At 40.6% G+C, this 20,497-nt stretch overlaps 1 protein-coding gene across 1 annotated transcript; it reads left to right on the plus strand.

Annotated features, from left to right (window-relative positions):
• The first annotated feature begins 3,112 nt into the window (after positions 1–3,112).
• On the plus strand, positions 3,113–20,189 carry alg6 (ALG6 alpha-1,3-glucosyltransferase). The gene is made up of 14 exons (XM_069153161.1): positions 3,113–3,282; positions 3,554–3,638; positions 4,060–4,149; positions 4,392–4,480; positions 4,727–4,809; positions 5,425–5,489; positions 6,082–6,267; positions 7,525–7,660; positions 11,882–11,967; positions 13,310–13,394; positions 13,639–13,709; positions 14,916–14,984; positions 16,926–17,118; positions 19,378–20,189. The coding sequence occupies exons 1-14, from the start codon at positions 3,201–3,203 to the stop codon at positions 19,573–19,575; spliced, it is 1,518 nt and encodes a 505-aa protein (XP_069009262.1). The 5' UTR covers positions 3,113–3,200; the 3' UTR covers positions 19,576–20,189.
• Positions 20,190–20,497: the final 308 nt, after the last annotated feature.

Raw genomic sequence — 20,497 nt, forward strand, 5'->3', positions numbered from 1 at the left:
CATTGTGTCAAATCTGCATCTTTAGAGAGACTAAAGCTGTCAAATAAATGTAGTGGAGTAAGTGGAGTAATAGTACAACTTCAAGGTATTTGTAAAGTGCAGTACTTGAGTCAATAAATTCTGTTACTTTCCACTACTATCGATTAATTATTAAACAGCATGTCTGAAAGGAAAGTGATTAAAATTAGATTAAGAAGGGATTTTATTAGACAAATGTAATCCATATGCTTTGGGTTATTATGGTTTTAGCAGCCCCAGAAACAAATGCATTGAATGATGAGGAGGTAAAACTTTGTTTTAAATTATACAGGTTTACTTGTGCTCATAGTAGACAGATTCAGCTTTGCTCGAGTTTGAGTAGAGCTGAACCAGATGAAAAATAGAGGCACAATTCTACTCTCTCACATAAACAACTCGACTGAATTAAAGCAATCCATCACGGCTCATAACGACGGAAACATCTAGATTTTTTTGTCCAAATTTAATTATGTGTCCATTTTACAACATATTGAAATCAAAGAAAATTAGCAGTTTATAACAGTGTTTATGCGCAGCTGATTAGTGTATACCATAAATTAGAGCTGCCTGGACAGTGAAGCAGACACTTCTGTGTGATCTGGCTTTTTACAAACTTTTAGTATAAAGATTGTGAATTAGACTCATGCACAAACTATGAACTATCCAATAACAATTATAGCTGGTAGGGGACGAAATCAACACAAATAATGCTGCGTGAAAAACCTCCCAGTTTGTCCAAACACTAAACTATAGGCACTTCAGTGTGTTTACTGACTCAACCACCTGCAGTGAGGCTCGTCAGAGAGTTTCATCAATATTTAGTTCACCAAAAAACATTCTCACCACGAGCACTCAAGTGGCTGTTGTCATGTAACGGTTGCCTCAAATTTTCATTTTCAACCAACTTTTAAGTTTTTGTCAAATGCTGCTTCCACAGTCAAGAATGACCTTTAAATGTCATTTAAATGTAGTTTTTATTTACCATGTCCAGGTTTATAGAACCGCCGTTTTGCGTTTTGATCCGTCAGAGTCAAACGTCAGTATACTGCACAATTGACGGGGTACGGTATGAAGATGGGTGTGCTGTACGTAGCCGAGGAGTGCCTGTTCACTTGACCAATGCAGGATTTTAAACATCTGGGTAATGAATATTTTTCATGGGAAACAGTTTCAGTGTAAACTGTGGTCTTTGGATCAAAGAGGGCAGGTTGAGTGTCACAGGAAGAGACTGGATCAGAACCGCATTCTGCTTAGGAAAACAGTGTGGCCCTTCAAAGCCTACAACGGAGCTGTGTGCATATGAATACCGTTGGATTTTCCAGACAGCTAATTTATAATATGATTAAAAATACATCTACATAAAGAACACTATTCCTAAACTCAATAATTTGCAGACATTATAGAAAAATATACTTTTTTTTTTTTTCTAACAAATTCTGATCTCCAGGTCTGATCTGTTCTTATGTTAATTGTCGAACACGTGACAGACGAGAAGAAAAGATCAAGTTTGAAAACTTGCCTGCAGGTATGATAGACTACAATGACATTGGCAAGCAAGGCCCAGGCCTCCATCATAACTAGGTCATCCTCCACCACAAGCTATAGCCTTCTCCTGGGCGGAGATTACAGACAGTAAATGTAGGTACAGCAGTTACTGAATATTTAAAAAGGCATAGAGATGAAGCAATAAATGACAAAGTAAAGCTGGCGTGGCCGGGCATTAATAACTAATGGGCACCAGTGAGTTATAGGCTGCTGCTGTTGTAATGAAAGTGTCATTGCAAATCAGCAGTTGTCCGAGGTTATTATTATTTATGCATAATTGATGCCAGAACCACAAGGAACATGTCTCGCCCAACAAATCCCAACACCTTGGGAACAAAGATGATGGTGTCAACAGAAGAAAAGGTCACAGAGGAGAAAATGCCCTCGAGCTGAGATTTACACTGTGACGGGAAGACAAGGGCATTCTGTTCTAACCGCATCCACATCTGTGTACAGAAGGTTACAACGAACTAGTTACGCATTCGACTGCAGCGCCCCCACTGCAGCCTACATGTGGGCGATGTTGTTATGTCGTGTTGATGTAAGTCAAAAGTGTCAAAATACTGTTGATATAACTTAGAATCAAGCATCTCCTATACGACAGCAAACATGTCTGATGTCACATTGCTGCTTGCTTCTTTAATGGCCAGAGTTATTTATTCCATATATGTACCAGTTTTATGTGTTAATCAATTGTTCTGGATTTGTTCCACTACACACTTACACATAATGTAAAAAAAAAATACAGGCTAGTGTTCTTCTAATTTTACTATGTCGGATACAATTTGGGGGATTTCAAAGATATCTCGTGGTTAAATTTACACCTACAACTGTTTTTACAGATGTGAGAAATATATATTTCTAAATGTAGAAATGTTATATTGTAGTATTCAGTTATTATACCTTCTTAGGACCAAGTTTAAAAAGACTGATCCAGACATGATAACTAAGGAAGTAATAAACAAGACAGCTTTACCAGCAACACTAATAGGAGATAATTCTCTTAACACTGATTCATTTATCCTTTTTGTTCCACAGCCTGTATTGTATCATCAGACTATTTTGTCATATTATTAAGCATTCTTGGCAGTGTTCATTTATTACCAGACTAAAAACACAGCTGCAACTCCTGACCTCTAAATTTAACATAAGCCGCCAGAATATGGGATAATACTGAAGAAATAGACCTTTATTAATGCATAATATCCATCAATTTAACATAAATATCATCTCAATCTGTGACGCATTCCCAGTGCCCGGGAAATTAGGGGTAACTGATTGTACCATTTGATAACTGTTATAAATAAAAACAAAAACTGGTGGTGGTGAGTTACCAACACCTTTGACGTAAGACTAAAAGTACTCCCGAGTCGACCTGCAAAGGAACCGTTAAAAGTCGCTTGTTAAGGTTGCGATCGTTGATTACCGATTGAGTGATTTCCTTTTCATCAGTGGTCCGTAAACGCCTCATAACTCTCAGCGGCAACGTCAGCATCCAGTGACCAATGAGCAGCCGAGACGAAGCCTCGGTGGGTGACGTGTACAGGAAACATAAACGGATTTCAGAAATGTCTCAATGAACGGATTTATATGGCTTTATTTTTTCCTCCAAAAGCCCGTTTTTACCGGTCAAAGCGATGCAAACGTGGAGTCTCGTTTCAATTTGCGTTTTACTCGGCGTTGTTGTGAGATGGGGAGTCTCGTTGAATTCATATTCAGGTAGGAAGTGTGTTAACATGCTCCACCGACAGTCCTCAGCGTGGCTGGTTTCAGGGCAGCTCGTTTCGCTTTTCCACAAACAGACAAACTTTCTATGAACAGAAAGTTGTTTTACACGTGACAGAGCGCCACTTTCAGTCTTCAGTATCCACTCACGGGCTTGGGAAGTTGTTGTTGTTGTTGTTGTTGTGTATTTAGCTTCTTGCTGTCATTCATTCATGTAGCTGGCTGCACAATTCGTGAGTCTGACAGTTGAATGATTTCCTTCCAGGGGCGGGGAAGCATCCCATGTTTGGCGACTATGAGGCCCAGAGGCACTGGCAAGAAGTGACCTACAACCTCCCTCTTCAGGAATGGTCAGTCTGGCTCGATTCTGGTGCTCATTCACTGGGCCCGTTTATATACATATATATATATATATATATATGTATATAAACTGGCTCGTATTGTAGATCTCTGACTTTAGAAAATTTCAGACCCCTGCAAATGTTTGTGATTGGAGGGGGGCTCAAAACACACACTGCTAGTATGTCGTTGTTCTGAAGTTAACCACTGTAAATACCACTTCTTAAAAAAAATAAAAAATAAAAATCGAAATACCACCATAGGCAAAATCAACATCTGACACTGTAATAATTCTTATTTGCATAACCGTGTTTCTATGAAACTGTGCAAACCACGTCGTCTCCCTCTTACCTGTGGCTGCACCCATCTTAATGAGAATTTGTCTTCCACCGTTTCAAAATACACGTACGTAAATCGTTTGTGCTCCTTCAGGTACTTTGACACCACTGACAATGACTTGAACTACTGGGGTCTCGACTACCCTCCTCTCACTGCCTACCACAGCTGGATCTGTGCCTACATGTAAGTCACCTTGATCATTAGAGACACTATTTTACACGGAAAATGAACGTTCATTTCGGAGAGAATCCGAGGAACCAGGAGAGTTTTCATGTTGTCGTGTCTAATGTTGGTATGGCATAACTAGGTAGTCTATAGAGTTACGTAATCTGTGTCCTGGGCATTTTCTAATCTATTTCAGCAGTTTAGAACAGTAATAATTACACAAAAAAATAAAAATGTAAATCACATCTGTTTTCCTGCAGAGCCAAGATAATAAATCCTGAATGGGTGGAGCTCCATCAGTCCAGAGGTTATGAAAGTCCGGCGCACAAGTTATTCATGAGATCTACAGGTACAGTAACTGTGAGAAAAGAAAGTGAAAAACATCCACCATCCATAGCTTCTTCAACTTTAAAACAACAATCATTAACTTACAGTAATGATGCATTACACCATTTTTCATTAAAAGTAGTTGTATCTACTGTAATCATTCATTGTTGTTATTATTATTATTAAATACATCCACCGTGCCATGTTAACATTTGTATTTAGATTATGGATTAGACGTCATATAATGTGTTTCTTCTTTCCGTTTCAGTCTTGGTGTCAGATGTGCTGATTTACATCCCTGCTGTGGTTTTATACTGTTTTTACCTGACTGAAGGATCCTCAAAGAAAAAGGTTAGGGACATCCTGACTACGACGTCTAACAGTTTTCAACTACAGACTCGGATCAGCTGTTTTTCTCTCGCCTTTATTTAAACAGATTACAGCACCGGTCCTCCAATCTGGGGGATTATGGAGTCATTATTCCAATACAATTATGATAATATGATATAATTACATCTCTATGGGTCTTCATACATTTACAGTACAGTTAATTTGGAGGGATAATTTCTGATAATTTGAGGGTATCAAACAGTTAAACAGTATCAGTAGTTAGAAAAGACCTGCAGCAGATTTGGTCTTTTAGGGGAAGACCTAGAACAGGTTATCCCAGCATGCATTGCCTTCTGTACTTACCTATTCACATTGTTCTTTTATATAACAAATGCAAATGTTCATGAGGTGTCAAAACATTTTGCGTGTTTCTATAAACGATAACTAGTCGACTTTAATAGATTCTTGTTTTACACAGATGTAATTAATAACATTAACGATGGCTCTATTCCCTGTAAATGGTCCAGTCTCAGAGTTTGATGCTGTAAATACTGGCTCATGTTTAATGTTGGATGTTCCATCTGTGATTAATTCAAATCTCTGCTTTGACAAAAGTTTTCCTTCCCCCCCCCCCAGGTCTCCACTGTGCTCTGCTTTCTCCTCTACCCAGGATTAATTCTCATCGACTACGGCCACTTCCAGTATCCTTTATGTAACGGTGCATTTCTAAGATTTGTTTTATTTCAATATAATTTTTGTTCTTGACTTTAGTATTTGCAAATACTGACCTATAAAGTTGCAACGCGGCTTTCAGCAGCCAATTTTAAAATAGTATATCAATGAGTATATTAAGTACGTATTTTTTTCCCACAGCCTCTCCAGCAACTTCTGATTTAATGAATTATTGAAGTGGAAAATTCAAGTGCTGGTATTTTCCTCAGTTGTGTAACACCAAATGTAAATTATCCTCTAAACAGCATCCATGAAAGAAAAATTTGAAAACAGCTTCTTCATAGTTCCCGAAAAACTAATATTTGCACATCTGGCCCCACAGCAACATCACATAAGACTGTTTACTGATATTTCTGAACATGATGTGCTGTTGTCATTAATGAAAATGCCCATTTATTGATTTATTATTCAGATTGTATCTGTAGACTGAGGCTCTGAACTGAGCTGACCCTGGATCAGCTATTGTTTTCCAGATTGCTTGTACTTTATCAGCAAAAATAAGATATTTTCCAAAACACAAACCTGACCCTCCTCCTCCAGTATGAACCTTAACAGCACCAGGTACAATGGAGTGAGCCTGGGTTTTGCCCTGTGGGGGGTTCTGGCTCTGGGTCTGGGCTGGGATGCTTTCGGCTCCCTGGCTTTCTGCCTGGCTCTCAACTACAAACAGATGGAGCTGTACCACGCTTTGCCCTTTTTCTGTTACCTGCTGGGAAAGTGTATCAAAGTGGGCCTGATGGGGCGAGGGTGAGCTTAAGTATTTTTGCGTTATTGTCTTTTTTTTATTATTTTTTTATGTCTCTCTCTCTCTACCAAGAGGATGATTGTTCTCCCCTCAGGATGAATGGTTTGTAATTTTGGTTATTTTTTATTTAGCACCATAATCAACAAGTTTTATATTTGTTGTCTGGTTTATGTCTGAATATCTGCAAAACTAAGAACATTCCCATCAGTCTCAGCTCTACTCTGTGTTTAGTGTTAATTAGAAAACGGTAATATGTAAATATGCTGAACTAAGATTGGGGAAATGATAAACGTTGAACTTAAAAAAACATTAGCCAGGATGTTTTTTTTCATGATACTTTACACTATTCTATATTCTGTCACAGACTCAGAACTAAAACATTTCCCGCAGTGTGCCTATAATCATAGGAAATGATTGGAAGTAGTAGTTTTTTCCCTCCCTCTGCATGCTATTTTTGACAATTCCAGCAATTTGACTGAAAAACTACAAACAAAACAAACAAACAAAAAAATCACATAAATCTGCAAACTGCATTGCAATTTTTGAGAAAAGCTGCTGTAAAATCCATACAAGTTTTAATGCAACAATCACTAAAAAAAAAGCTCTGACATCCCAGAGCGACCGATAGGATATCTTATATGGATGTCTGTTAGAATCCAACAGTACATTTGTTGGTCATATTGTTCTGCCACTGTACATAGAGGTGTGAACTGACTGCCCACGCTAGATATGTAATGTCAGCGCATAAGAGAGCAGTGTCCTCAGGAGAGTCCCAGAATGACTGAGGTAATCAGATTGGATGCTGTTACCAGTGTGTCCAGTGTCTGTTTATCTAGTAACAATGTACCAAGGGCATTTAGTAGCAAATGGAGAGCTGGATTAGAAGGCCCGGAGGGGAGGGGAGATATGTCCAGATGACACTCTCGCCATGCCCAAACTCCTCAGCTATGCCCGTGTGTGCAACTTAACCAGCAGCTTCACAGTTACAGCTGACAAGATAGCCTGACCTAACTGAAGACTTTCAGCTGATGCATGGCTTTCACTGCATTCCTCAGCACTAGGGTCAAACCCCAAATTTAGGACTTGCAGACAGTATGCACTAATTGTTTGAGGAATCTCCAGTAGAAATACTGAATACTCACTATTTTTTACAAATTATTATGACAGTAAGTGGCTTATTTTTTCATTATTTATGGTTTAGCTCTACCTCCCACCCTTAGAGATGATTCTTGTCTCTCTGTGTGACCCTCTTCGTGTAGGCTTTTCTTGCTGGTGAGAATTGCTGCGACAGTGTTGGTGACTTTTGCCCTCTGCTGGTTGCCCTTCCTGTCTGACCCCAGCCAGGCTCTGCAGGTGATCAGGAGGATCTTTCCCGTGGCTCGTGGTCTGTTTGAGGTACGCTACACTTTCCTCAATCAAAACCTCGCCTCAAAAACCCACATCTGAGAAGCTTAATCTTCCTGTGGGACCGACTCTTTTCAAGGAAACATTTGTGCTCTCATCATGCGGGCATCTAAGAATAGAAGAAAACGCCTCCTGACTGATTTTGTACATGAGGATGTTAGGATGTATGTTAGGATCCATACAGGTCACATGTGATAAAGCCTTTCTTTCCTTTGAGGTGGTGCAGATGGTTTCTCTTCCCACTAACGGTTTGAACTCTTAAGAATGTGTATTCCTGGGAAATTTCTGAAAACTTCATCAATACATATAATAATTAGATATAATCCAATTTCAGATACCACCAGTGACATAAAATACATCATAAAAGAGATATGAACAAACAAAGTTGCTATTATTTGTCTATTTACCCAAAAGCAAGCCGCTGTGCATGGTATCAATAACTTCATATCTTCTCTGCATTGGTTCGTGGCTGCTCTTTAAGAGGACTGTGGAACACTTCATGAGTAAATTTAGTAAACAGCTTGGCCTTAGAAGTCAGGTGTTTACCAATCCATCAAAGTTAATAAGTGTACAAAAATATGAGGCCAAAGAAGGTCAGAACACCGGAGCTGGTTATTTAGTTTTTTTATTTTGCCAAATGGAGGATTAGTTTCACTTTTTGGGAGAGCAGGGGGACATCTTACAAAAATACCTTTTAAAGGAAAAGTACTCATTATACAGAATGGCCCAATTCAGAATGATGTTTATTTGTTTACTGATTCCCCAGGGATCAATTAAGTATTATTTAGTCTTAACCTATGCCAATGCACCCAAATTGACTTGTTTATTTGTATTTTGTATTGATAATTGGATCGGAGAAGTAACTGAGACCTCAAGTAATCAAATAGATGTTGTGGAATACAAAAGTAGTAGTACAAGTACTTCATACTGAAGTTCAGTACTTACAGTAAATGTACTTAATTGTTTTCTGCAGCTGATATTTATCCTTCCCTCTCTTGGTTCACTCATTCAGTGTGTTGCAGTTTCCATTAGAGCCCGACTGATTTATTAATTGGCTGATTTGATCAACTGTTGGCAAGTCACATATCTATTGCTGTATATGCTGTCTGAAATGAAAACTTTTTTTAGAGAACATGTTGAAGGGAAAGATACTTTGGGTAATTTAGAAATTGTTACATTTGTGGGTTTTTTTAAAATTTATTTATAACTAATACATTCCAAGCAAAGAGAATAGATGTATTTTCACCACTCTCTTATGTTTGCCATAAATATATTATTTTTTGACAATGGGAGGAGGGTAACTGTTCAGACCAAATATTAATAACACTTATTTTATTAAGTAAAATTCAAGATTCAGCCCTCTCCTCAACCCAATAATTTCCATACAGACCTTGAGGACTTACAATCAGCACCTTCCAATAACATCATATCACTCAATATCGGATCCTTCAATCAATCAGCCTGTGATTAATTACTTCCTGTTTAAGTGTCAGTATGATATAGGTTAGTATCATTGTGAATTGAACACCCAAGGGAGGCACTATTTTAGAGAAACATGCTGTTTGACATTTAAGGATTTCTTGGTAGGATTTTGTTTTTCTTGTGCAGGATCTGTTTGGATTCTCTCTTTTCTAAGAAATAAAAGTTAATGGCTTTCTGTTGCCAGTGCTTCTATAAAAAGTCATACCCGAACCGTGTGGTACTCCTCGTTCCCTACACACTGTTCTGCACGCACAGCATGGTGAATGCCCTTCCAGCCTCCAGTGCTTAGCCAGTTGGAAACAGATACCCTGCAGGATCAAAGAAAACAGTGGAATAAAACAGTGAAAGGTCAGGAGATCAGTTTCACTCTATCTCCGGGAGGTGTTGGGGTTCAGGATGTACAGTAGAAGGATATAGATAAATCTCATTAATTTATGGCCGGCTTCTTTTCAGCACTTCATAGTACAGCCGTGTTCTAGTCGTATGGACTGACGAGTGGGGCCAACGTTCCACTTACAGGCTCATTAGAATTCAACTGCTGCCTGCCGATCTTTGGAAAACAGATACATGTTTGACTGTTTTATAAGAACACGCGCACATATTTGTAATCTGTGGTCGGTCAGCTATGGCGCAATCATTGGAATACGTTATTAATTAAAAAAAGGAAAGTGATGATAGTGAACAAGAGTGCTGAAAACACTTCCGCCGTTGCAGTGTTGAAAGCTGTCATGGACGAAGCCTTGGTAAAGTTAACCGAGTGTGTTTCTGTGCCTGCGTGTGTGACCGACTGCTCAGCTTTGCAGCTCTCATTTCAGAAACCCTGTCACCCCCCTCTCTTGTCCCGGGTCCCCCGAGGTGGCACCCACCACAAGGTGTCATGGATGTGAGAAGTAATTGAAAATTCTACCAGGGGAGCGGATGGCAGTGCACGCCGTGGCAGTATTTGTTCAACGAAATGATTCAAACATAATACACAGGGTGTGAGAGACACTATACTCCCGTGTGACGACAGCTCGAGAGGCCGGAAGGGGGGAGGGAGGGGTGGATGGAGGGGTGAGTCGTCCTGAACTAATTGTGAAATTGTGCACGTAAGCAGACGCTTTGGACAAGGGGACAGGGGTGAGAGGGGGGGGGGAGGGGAGGGGAAGAGGAGGGCTGGTGACTGGTGGTCCCGGCGGCTTCTGGGAGGGAGCAGTTGTAAGTTTACCCACCGAGCTGCATTCTGCAGTCTCACGTTGCTGCCTGCTCACAAAAATGGCACCAAATGCTTCTCCCTGTGAAATTCCATGCTCGCTCATAGGTGAAGGAGCCGCGCCGCTCTTGGCCCCCTCTTTACATATGCCGTACGGACCCCTCCCCTCCCCCCCATCCCGAGAGCCTCCCCACCCGCCCCCCCCGTCGTTCATGTGTTGCCTTCAGGCGGCATCCAGGAACATTCCCGTAGTGGTTATTTGGAGCAGGGAAGCAGAGAGGGAAGAGAGAGGGATGGGGCCGAGATAACACAACACTGGACGACCCGGTGCTGCTGACTCGGCTGCCATTAAGATCCACACAGCTGTGCAGCGAGCAGCTGTAGCACAGAGGAGAGAGTGAGAGATAGAGACCAGGCCAGAAATAGATTTTCTAGATAGGGTCTCACTGAAAACATCCAGAGTGGAATCACAAAGCTGATCTACACATGCTGTCTCTGTTTGCGTGATATCATCAACTCCCGTGGCTTTGGCCTCAAGATCCCCTCACAACTGTTCAAGCACTCAAATCAACTGAATCACACACGACGGCCTCATCTAAACTCAGTTTTAAGCTGCTCATAGCTTTCAGCTCTTCTATCTTATAGATGTCACATGCATCTTTCATGACTCCTACAAAGCTTAAAAATGTGACTTCCCAGGTAATTACAAAAACAATATAGAGGTGACACAAACTGTATTTTCATTAGAGCTATTAATTGCCCAGTTGCTGCTGATGAATGAATGTGGAATATTTTCATCACAAACATGATTAATTTCTGTGATTTTTCGTGAAAAAATAATACCAAACAAGCTCTGAATTTAAACTTCCCAAATTTGAGATTTTCCTGCTTTAGTTATTTCTTTTTACATATATTGTAACTGTTATATTTCGACTGTGATCATCAAATAATTTGAAAATGTCACTGGAGTCTGAGAATGATTTTTATTTTCACGTATCTTTGCATATTTTACAAGCAAAGCAAGTAAATAAGAAAATTACTGTTTGATTGTTCCATAATTACATAAATTAATGCAATTTAAGTAAGAGAGTATCTTGTTTTTTTCTCAAAAGTCAAATAAATCTAATTATAGAAATGTTGAAGATGTTAACTCTCTGTTTTGTTCTGAGTCAGTTGAACCAGTGCTCTGTAGGTGGTCTGTGTCTGCTGGTTATGCAGAAGCTACTCTGGCTTGACATTTGACCTTGTGTCCCTAAGTTTACAAATAAGTCCCATACTTTTTATGACGGGAGAGGGAATTTATTTGGGAGCGTTACTTACAAATGTCCCTCTGGAATCTGGAAAGAGAGAAATTTTGTTGCCCACTTTCATAAGGGAAACCATTACTTACATCAGCTCATTTACTTACTGCCACTTACTCACTTTTTCTTCAAAACTAACTTTCTAGTTTCATTTTTTGAACGCAGGCATCGGCATTTCTCATTTAGCCAAATGGTGTGTGTGTGTGTGTGTGTGTGTGTGTGTGTGCGCGCGTGCAGGATAAGGTGGCCAACACATGGTGCAGCCTGAACACCCTGATAAAGATCAGATCCGTTCTGTCTGCTGACTCTCAGCTGTACCTCAGGTAATCCCTCTATCTGTTTTACAAATTTCACTCCATTCCCCTCCATCTTTCATTGATCCTTCTCAGTTTTACTGTGAGTCTACTTTTTTTTTTTTCACTCCCTCCCTCCTGCCTGTTGTTTTCCCTCTTTTCATTTCCTGGAAAATCCGAGCTTTTTGTGGATAAAGACTGAAGGGCAGCGAGTGGAAACTAGACCATCCCTTAAGGAACCGTCTTGTGAAGAACTTCTGAACATTAAGTAATTGTTGTTTGCAGTGACCAGACGATAAATTGCCAGAGGAATACTTAAAAAGGGCATTGTGGATCATGTGCTTTTATTGGATGATGGAATATTATAAATTGGAGAGGGAGACAAATTTCAGATTCTCCATCTCAAAACCGAGGGCCGAAGCAGTCACGGTTATACAAACTTGATGCAACAGTTGTGTCATGGTGGAGCCTGCTTAAATAACCCAGCTCGCTAAATATAGGAGTCCGATGTTCGCAGCGTGGACACGTTTCTGCCAGACTGCTAAGTCCAGGGATCAACTCGGACTTCTTTTACTGTAGTGAATTTCAAACAAATGAAAAACACTCTTGTCTTTTTGGCACAGGGAGCGGATTGCTAAATGCCCTGGTGTGGGTGTACTGTGTACATAAAATGAATCAGCTGTGAAAAGTGATCCATGTCCTTCCGGACCGCAAAACCCTGCCCTACACATAACACACGCATAGCACACTCTTTCGTGCACACTAAATACCCACTTATTGGCCCTTCGTTACTACCGTCCATCTTTCTGTCTCTTTAACCCGCTGCCTCTATCTGTGCGTACTCACTTCTCTCCGTCACCTTTGTATTACAAACACATTGTTGCCCTCACACCTCGAACTAACTCTCCGGCCGACCTCTCATTACATTCATACACATTCACTCTGACACGTAGTCAGCCTCTTCCGGTAACTCTACCCCCACAACAGGTGACAATTGAGGGGTTAAACTAATGCCTGGTAACCCTATGAAAGGGCCATTATTTGGTCAGTTCCTACACAGCAGACATATCGGTCGCAGAGCAGTAAGTGTCTTACAAAAAATAGTGACATGCAGTTGAATCCTGATTTGATGCACTGCTTGTCTGCACTTGTTATCAAAATCAGATCGTTTGCCACTGACTGAAAACAAAGCTTGCTTTTTTTGTGCTTTATTTTGGAAAAGTGGTTGACTACTTTGTTCATTGTAAGTTTTTTCCATTCAGTCATGTCAACACTGTAGAAAAGATTGACAGATTGAGGTTTTTAGTTTTTTTTGTTTTGTTTTTTTGTATCCTGCAGTAACTTCATCGCCCATGTTTATTTTGTTTTTCAGTTTAGTCCTCACTGTCCTGGCAGTTCTACCTTCCTCTATCAGACTGCTGACAAAGCCCACTTTCTGGCACTTCAAACTGGCTCTGGTGAGTGTTTTTGTCATCCTACCGATGTCAGACTAGTGAGCCAAATGTACAGACACTCCTGTTACAGAGAGACGAGGCCTGTTTTTCAACCAGTGACATGCCAGCTAAAATATATTGAAAAACTTTAGTTTTATTGAGAAAATATTGTCAGCCAATTTCAACTTGAACATGCATGATACCTCTGTGTAAAAAAAAAAAAAGTATGCTAGTTTTACTAACGCTGTATTCTCACTGTCACATTTAGGTCAATTCCTCTTTGGCATTTTTCCTCTTCTCCTATCAAGTCCATGAGAAGTCCATCCTGTTGGCCGCCTTGTAAGTACAGAGAAGAAAGTTGGAACTTCTTAAGGTTTGTTTCACTGGGTGACAAATGTAAATGGTACTTTCTGTCTTGTAGTGATATCTAAAATATTCATGAGTATAGATTTAATTTCGAGTCTCAAAGAAGCCATTCACCTTGTCTGCACCACAAATCTCAGCCTTCGTCTTGCAGATTATTCATGATTTGAATACATGTGCGCTTTGTAAAAAGTGACGTCATCCTGCTGCTGCACTTGCAGAGCTGCAGAGCAATAGTCCTGTTTAAGTGTGGTCTTGCTAATGGAGAGGTTCTTCACCTCTGTCATCACTCTCACAAACCTAGCTTCCACTGCTGTGATGCGTGCTGGGGTTGGTCAGAGTCGGGTCCTATCCTGTTAACAGGATAAATGCAGGACTCTCGCACGTGCGCACGACAGCGTGCATGTGCGTGGTTCATTATCGCTTGCGTATGAAGCTGTAGGTAGAGAGTGAAGCCTGGGATTTGGTTCCTAGATCTGGGCTCATCTATTAATCTAGATTAGGGTAGATTGTTGCTTTATTAACTATTGAGTTATATCTCCCACCTGTCCCCCCGAATCAATCAGTAATGCATGTCCAGGGATTAGGAAAGAATGGCAGGCGGCAGCCCGGGGTGTTGTTTGCGCAGGATCAATTATTGGGCTGTAACAGGATCGCCAAAGAGCACTGACTGTAATTATGGGCTCAGGGACCGATGGAAAGTGCCCCCCTCGGAGCACAGTCTACAACTAGCACCGGCGCAGGCAACCAGGTTCAATTAACAATAGGCTTATACACAGATGCACACATACAGTGTGAGGCATGCAGTCGTAAATCTATCACTGGAACTTCCTGGCAAAACATCTGCAGGTATTATTATTGAAACTGATAACTGAATTGAAGCTGTAAATTCGATTTTTGACAGATATGCCCCGATAGTTTTAAAGTATCACACATGCCAGAGTTGTCACAGTAAAAGTCACATACTAATAGAAAACGGTGCGGTCGAACAAGCGCCGACTCCCTTGTGAGCGTCGGTCTGTAATCGATTCATGTGGATGTCTCATCGGATCAATAGCTTTAATATTTTACACGCATAATATCACTTCACGTCCAGCTCTGCCCCGACATGGCTTCAGCTCTCATCTTGATGTAAAATAAGGCTTAATGTTGGTATGAATACCTAAATTTGTTCTTTCCTAGGCCGGTCTGCCTCCTGCTGAACGACCTCCCTCTGGTTGTCATTTGGTTCCTGCAGGTCTCGACGTTCAGGTAAGAAGTAAAAGACCGTCGGTTCCAAACAGTGAACCGCTAACTAAATCCAAAAATTGGATGAATAGAAGCTGGATAACTGTTTTCAAACAAACAACAAATTTAGTGTATTTGTGGGATCCGGGAACAATGAAAGCACAATGTCAGCCTTGTCAGTCGTTAAGGCATTGATGGTGGTGATGTTTTTAAGACTTATTTTTTTAGGTCAAATCAAACTTGGCACGATCATTCAGACAAGGTCAATAAAAGCAGAAGTAGCCTGACATTTTGAAGTTGGAGCAAAAGGCTTTTTAACTGTTGGATGAAGAATTTACACATTTCTCCCCTTACAGCTGCAGAGTTAAATTCATGAACAGTAAAACACATCATTTGTCATTTTAGTACAAGGAGAGGTTTTGCCACTGCTGCCTGGTTACTATGGTAGCTCATGTTTGAAGAATTAACAACACATGGCTTTATAACTGACATTACAGTCAGTTTGCTCACTTTATTACTTTTTTCTGATGGCCAAAGACTCCAATGAAAATCAAGTTTTTAACCTTGTTAACATGCAGTATTTTTTAATATAGTGGAAGACGCGAGTAAAATGAGCAGTCAACACCTCGGCTGAGTGGAGTGGTGTACCAATGACACTCAAACACTAAAGAACTAATCCCCTCACCTTGAAGGGTGAGGCTTTCCATATCAAAATGAGCGGTGGAGGGTTGGGTGGAGATAGAAGTGCGGGCTACTTGCACAATTCACAGATCCACAGGCACAGAATGACAGCAAAGCTGTAGAGTTACATCTGATATATGACAAATAGATGAGCACAAATACATTTTTTTTTAGGGGTTTAACAAATCACAGGAGAGGAACTTTGTGGGACGTTCTGGTGGCTAAACTGGCACATTGTCCGGCCCTTTGTCACATGTTGTCTCTTTATTTCTCCTAGTGTTCTCCGTCTCTCGCAATTGTCAACAGTCGAATGAGAAACACCATAGAAATAATCCTCAAACGCTAAATGATGTGGGTTGAGCTGCGCACCATGAATGGAAAAGACAAGTAGTGCTGCAAATGCTCCATCTAACTTTCACCAGCTGTTGTTAAATTCTTCCGGCAGCACTAATTGTTGTGCGTGTGGTTTAGTATAAGGATATCTGGGGATTACACTGCATACTCCGCATGCCTGCTGTCTAAGTGTGTTGTGCAGGGACAGGAGGTCATTCTGTCGCTTGCTTCCCAGTACAGTCCGACTCGGACGTTCACATAATCTGCATCGTCTACAGACTGTCATTAACAAAAAAAAAAAAAAAAAAATACATCTTTTGTTTGCATAATTGGCTGAATGAATGCTCAATTGCGGCCATTTTATTCGAGGACTGAATGCAGTCAGTCTGCTAAAATTGAGGAAGTATGTATTTCTGAAATGTTAAACATTTATCTACTGAATGGGACTTGTTTGTCGGAGTACAAACCTAAATAAGTGGTATGTTGTGAGTGGATGGGTTTTTATGAGCTGGGGTGATGTGCCATTTACTATGAGTCAACTGTTGTTCTTGCCTATGCCCCTCTGCTAAACTAAGATAAGCTGTGCATGAGCCATCTTTTCCCGAGGGACAGACTGCTTGTTCAGGCCTGCAGGGGAAGAGCTCTGTGGTTTGCTGTCGCCCTGCTCTCAACAAACATGGCACCCAACTTAATGACGTGCTGCTGGACATTCGTGAAAATGCGCGTGCTGTCCAGCGGCCGCGGAATAGAATGGATTTCTTTACGATGAATGTCCTTAATATTCAAAATTGTACTGTTATTATTGCAGCAGTGTGTCAACCCCTCCCCCTCCCCTCCGCACAGTATATGTAAAAAGTGAAAAGACAGAAGTGCAAGAAGACATTTCGCAAAAACACCTTGAATTGTAAACTGTAAATGCACCCTTGTTTGTGTCCTTGTCCCTCTGTGCAGCATGCTGCCTCTGTTTCTGAAGGACGGCCTGCTGGCGCCCTACGTTGTGACCTCCGTGGCCTTCCTCGTCTTCAGCACCTATCTCCTGTCTGCACTGGATCACTGTTCAGAGGACGAGCTGAAACTCGGAGCCTACAACAAGCTGTTTTTCTGCCTACCCAAAATGGACCTGGCCTGGATAGTGAGATGGAAGGTCAGTGTGTATCTATAAACTGCACTTCCCAGTACTGCACCGATTCAGTGATTTGAGTTCAAACAGAAATCCATGCGTCAGTATTAAAACCGTTCAATTTGGTTGTAAAAGAAATTTGACACATTTTGGCCTCATACTCTTTCAAAGGTATTTTGACTCCATAAGTAGCACTTATAAGTATGCAATTATGACCTGTTATTTACAATACAGTCATTGACATATAGCCATTATATACAAACTTATTAGTAACATAGATGTCTAAAAAAAAAAAAAAAACGTAGAATTTGCAGACATGCGACCGTTTGTTAGCCGGATGGAAAGCACATTAATGAACTTCTGTGTTCCCAGCAGTGCTGAATGTTACATTTACTCTAATACGGCACTCAAGTCCTCTTTCGAGTATTTCCATTGTATGATACTTTATACTTCTCCTACACGACATATATTACACAGTATTGAGCAGTTCTCTATAGTTCTCAGCGTCTCTGATTGTTATAGATTAAACTAAATAACAATATGAAGGACTAACATTACGCGAGTTTAGTACAAATGTGATTTCCTGGTTTATATCAGTTAGGTCGGTGGTGGGTGGGTGTGGTGGAGTCTCAGTAATTAAGTGGAGGTAAATACCGACAGTGTGGTTACAGTTCCAATTAGTTTCTAATAAATGTTGGTAAGGGTCAAACAGCAGTTACAACACTGTACATAAACAGTAGATACAAATACTTTAAAACCCACACGGGTTACTTAAAACTTGAACAACGGTGTCGTGTTTTTTGAGTGAAGCGCACGCTTAGTGACTAACAGTAAACCAAGCAAAGAAGCTGCTGCTTCACTGCGTTCAGTTCGTGTCTGCTCCCGTTCACGGAGGGAGGAGGATGTACAGCTGATGTGTTTGTAAAAAAAACCAAAAGAAAAAAACAAAGAAGGGTGCTGACTTCAGGATCCCAGGTGGCCTGCATTTTGAAAGTGGGACTAGACCTAAATTGCAAACGTGTGAGAAGATATACCCAACTGTATAAATAAATATCATGTGCTGCCGTAAGCTGCGTAAGCTGTCCGGGGATGAACGCCGCCGCCGGCCAAAGAATTATTCATCACTTATTTAAGTTTCCACAACGTCTGAAGTGGCTTCACCGCCAGCCCCTCAGCGACAGGGGCACCGGTAGGGTGTCAGAGATTAAGAGAAGGTGTCTTTTTATAGCGCGTGTCATTAACACAGGTTTGCCTCGATATATTTATTTACACAAGCAGCATAAATAGCGAGCCCCGATGATAGCTATAAGGTTTCATGGGTTTTGGGTGGCGGGGCGGGTGTGGGCATGAGGTGTTTCCTCCATCTCACTCCCAGACTTATCTCTGGGTCATAAAGCCCAGACAGACACATGAACGATCTTACTCTTACATTCGCATCTGTTTATGACTCCATAAAAACTAGTTGTGCAGGTCAAAACATTAAAGTCGGTTGTAATATGTTATTACAAAGCCTCAGTCTTTTCTTGAAAGCACCTTTGATGACCAATATGATGCCTGCCAGTCAGTGACAGATATTCAATGTTATTTGGGAGCTATTTTAAATTAAAATCATCCATTAGTTTGATATTATGGTTTCCGGTCAAATTATGGGAAAAGCCAACCCTTTGTTCGTAGCTTTAGTCGCCCAGACTTTCCACTGTTTTGATAGGAGATACAAACCACAAATTTAATCATCATTAAGACTGTTTTGGTAAAGATTTGTCTACATAATGAACTATGATTAGCCTCTTTGTTAAGAGCAGTGAGCAGCACTTTGAAGCAGAATACCGTGACATCCAGCTGTAAAGGCCTCTTTACATTATTACCACCAAAAACCAAATAGGTCCTTCATAGATGAGTCAAAGACCTTTGTTACAAAATAATATTCATCCAGGGTGAACTTATTATCTTTTCCAAAGGTTTCAATCACATGTCAGAGTTTGCTGTGTTATTGTGGCGATCTTTCCCCCGTCTATGACCACATGTCGTGATGTGACTTAAGTTACAACTGAGCAATCTGCATCTGCTCGTGAAGAATGACGATGCAGCTGAAAGCTTTGGCTCGTAAAATGAATTTGAGTTGGGATCATTTTTAAGGCTAATGTGAGATTAAATCTTCCTTCTTTCTTTTTTTTTGTAGCTCTAAAGTAGCACCTGATCATGACTATTTCACCTTACGCTGAGCCTTTATGTCTCTTATTGTGAACTCAGCATTTTAAATGATCTCGTCGCTATCTGTTACAGTTCTACATCAGCATTGCAGTGATGGCTGGTCTGAGCATCGCGAGTGTAGTTCTGGTCCCTCCACCACATCTACCGGACTTGTTTCCCGTCTTGGTGTCTTCGACTGCTTTTCTGCACTTCTTGGGAACATTTTTGTATTTTAACATTGTTCAGTTCAGCGGGCCACCCAGCAGAAAGAGTCAGAAGAAGAACAACTAAATCGCGCCAAAGGTGGAGTTTTTCTTCTCTCCAAAAACATTCCATGTTACACTCTGGGATATATCTGCTCTTAATGTTAAAGAGGCCTGTCACCGGTGCCACTGTGTACCAACTATAAAACAGAACAAGTGATCATGGATATCTTGTTAGTTAGAAAAGTACTGTACAGAAATATGCCAATTCAAAGAAGGTGTGACATCAAATGAAAGGAAAACTATTTCCTAACGAGACTATTTTTCCAGTCTGGAACAGCAATTCCAAGATGAAACTTCTGCGTTGTCTCGGTGTAGCTTGACTAATCATGACTTGAGCCGTGTGAAAGCTACCATCTTTTCTTAAACTGTATTTTCTTGGACCATTGATGCTTCACTTAAAGTAGCCTGCTGCTTTGTGCCTGTATGCTCTCGTTACAGAAGGTGGCCACAATATTAGGAACATCCGTTGTAATGTTCAGTTATTGTTGGGACCATTGAGGGGTTAAACGCACACCTAATGGACGGGACCCAGGTCCAGCAGTGCTGATCGTTATCTATTCATGTGAACTTTTTTTTTTTTTTTTTACAGTTTTCTACTGTACATTTTCACCCATCATTAAAGTTATTTTGTACAAACTTCGTTTTTGTCCAAATAAATCAAATATCTCAATGACCCAAGGTGAACACCGGTTTTACTGCCAAGTCGTTAAATGATCTGATTCAAAGCAGCTTCATATAAACTGTCTACATTAACCAAGTAGTCTGCTAAATCACCCCTAAAGGTCTGGCAGAGACAGAGCCAATAATTGGACAGAAATTAAATCTTTCCAAGCTTTTACTCAACATCATTAAAAATTCATTACAGGTCCTTGATACTACAAATGTCCTGCACAAAAGACCTGTACATTTAAAACAAAAGCAGTGACGGGAGAGGCCTTAAAAAGAGA

Source organism: Embiotoca jacksoni, unplaced genomic scaffold (assembly GCF_022577435.1).
Source record: "Embiotoca jacksoni isolate LCO1_2020_lvr unplaced genomic scaffold, fEmbJac1.0.p SCAF_19, whole genome shotgun sequence".
NCBI lineage: Eukaryota > Metazoa > Chordata > Actinopteri > Embiotocidae > Embiotoca > Embiotoca jacksoni.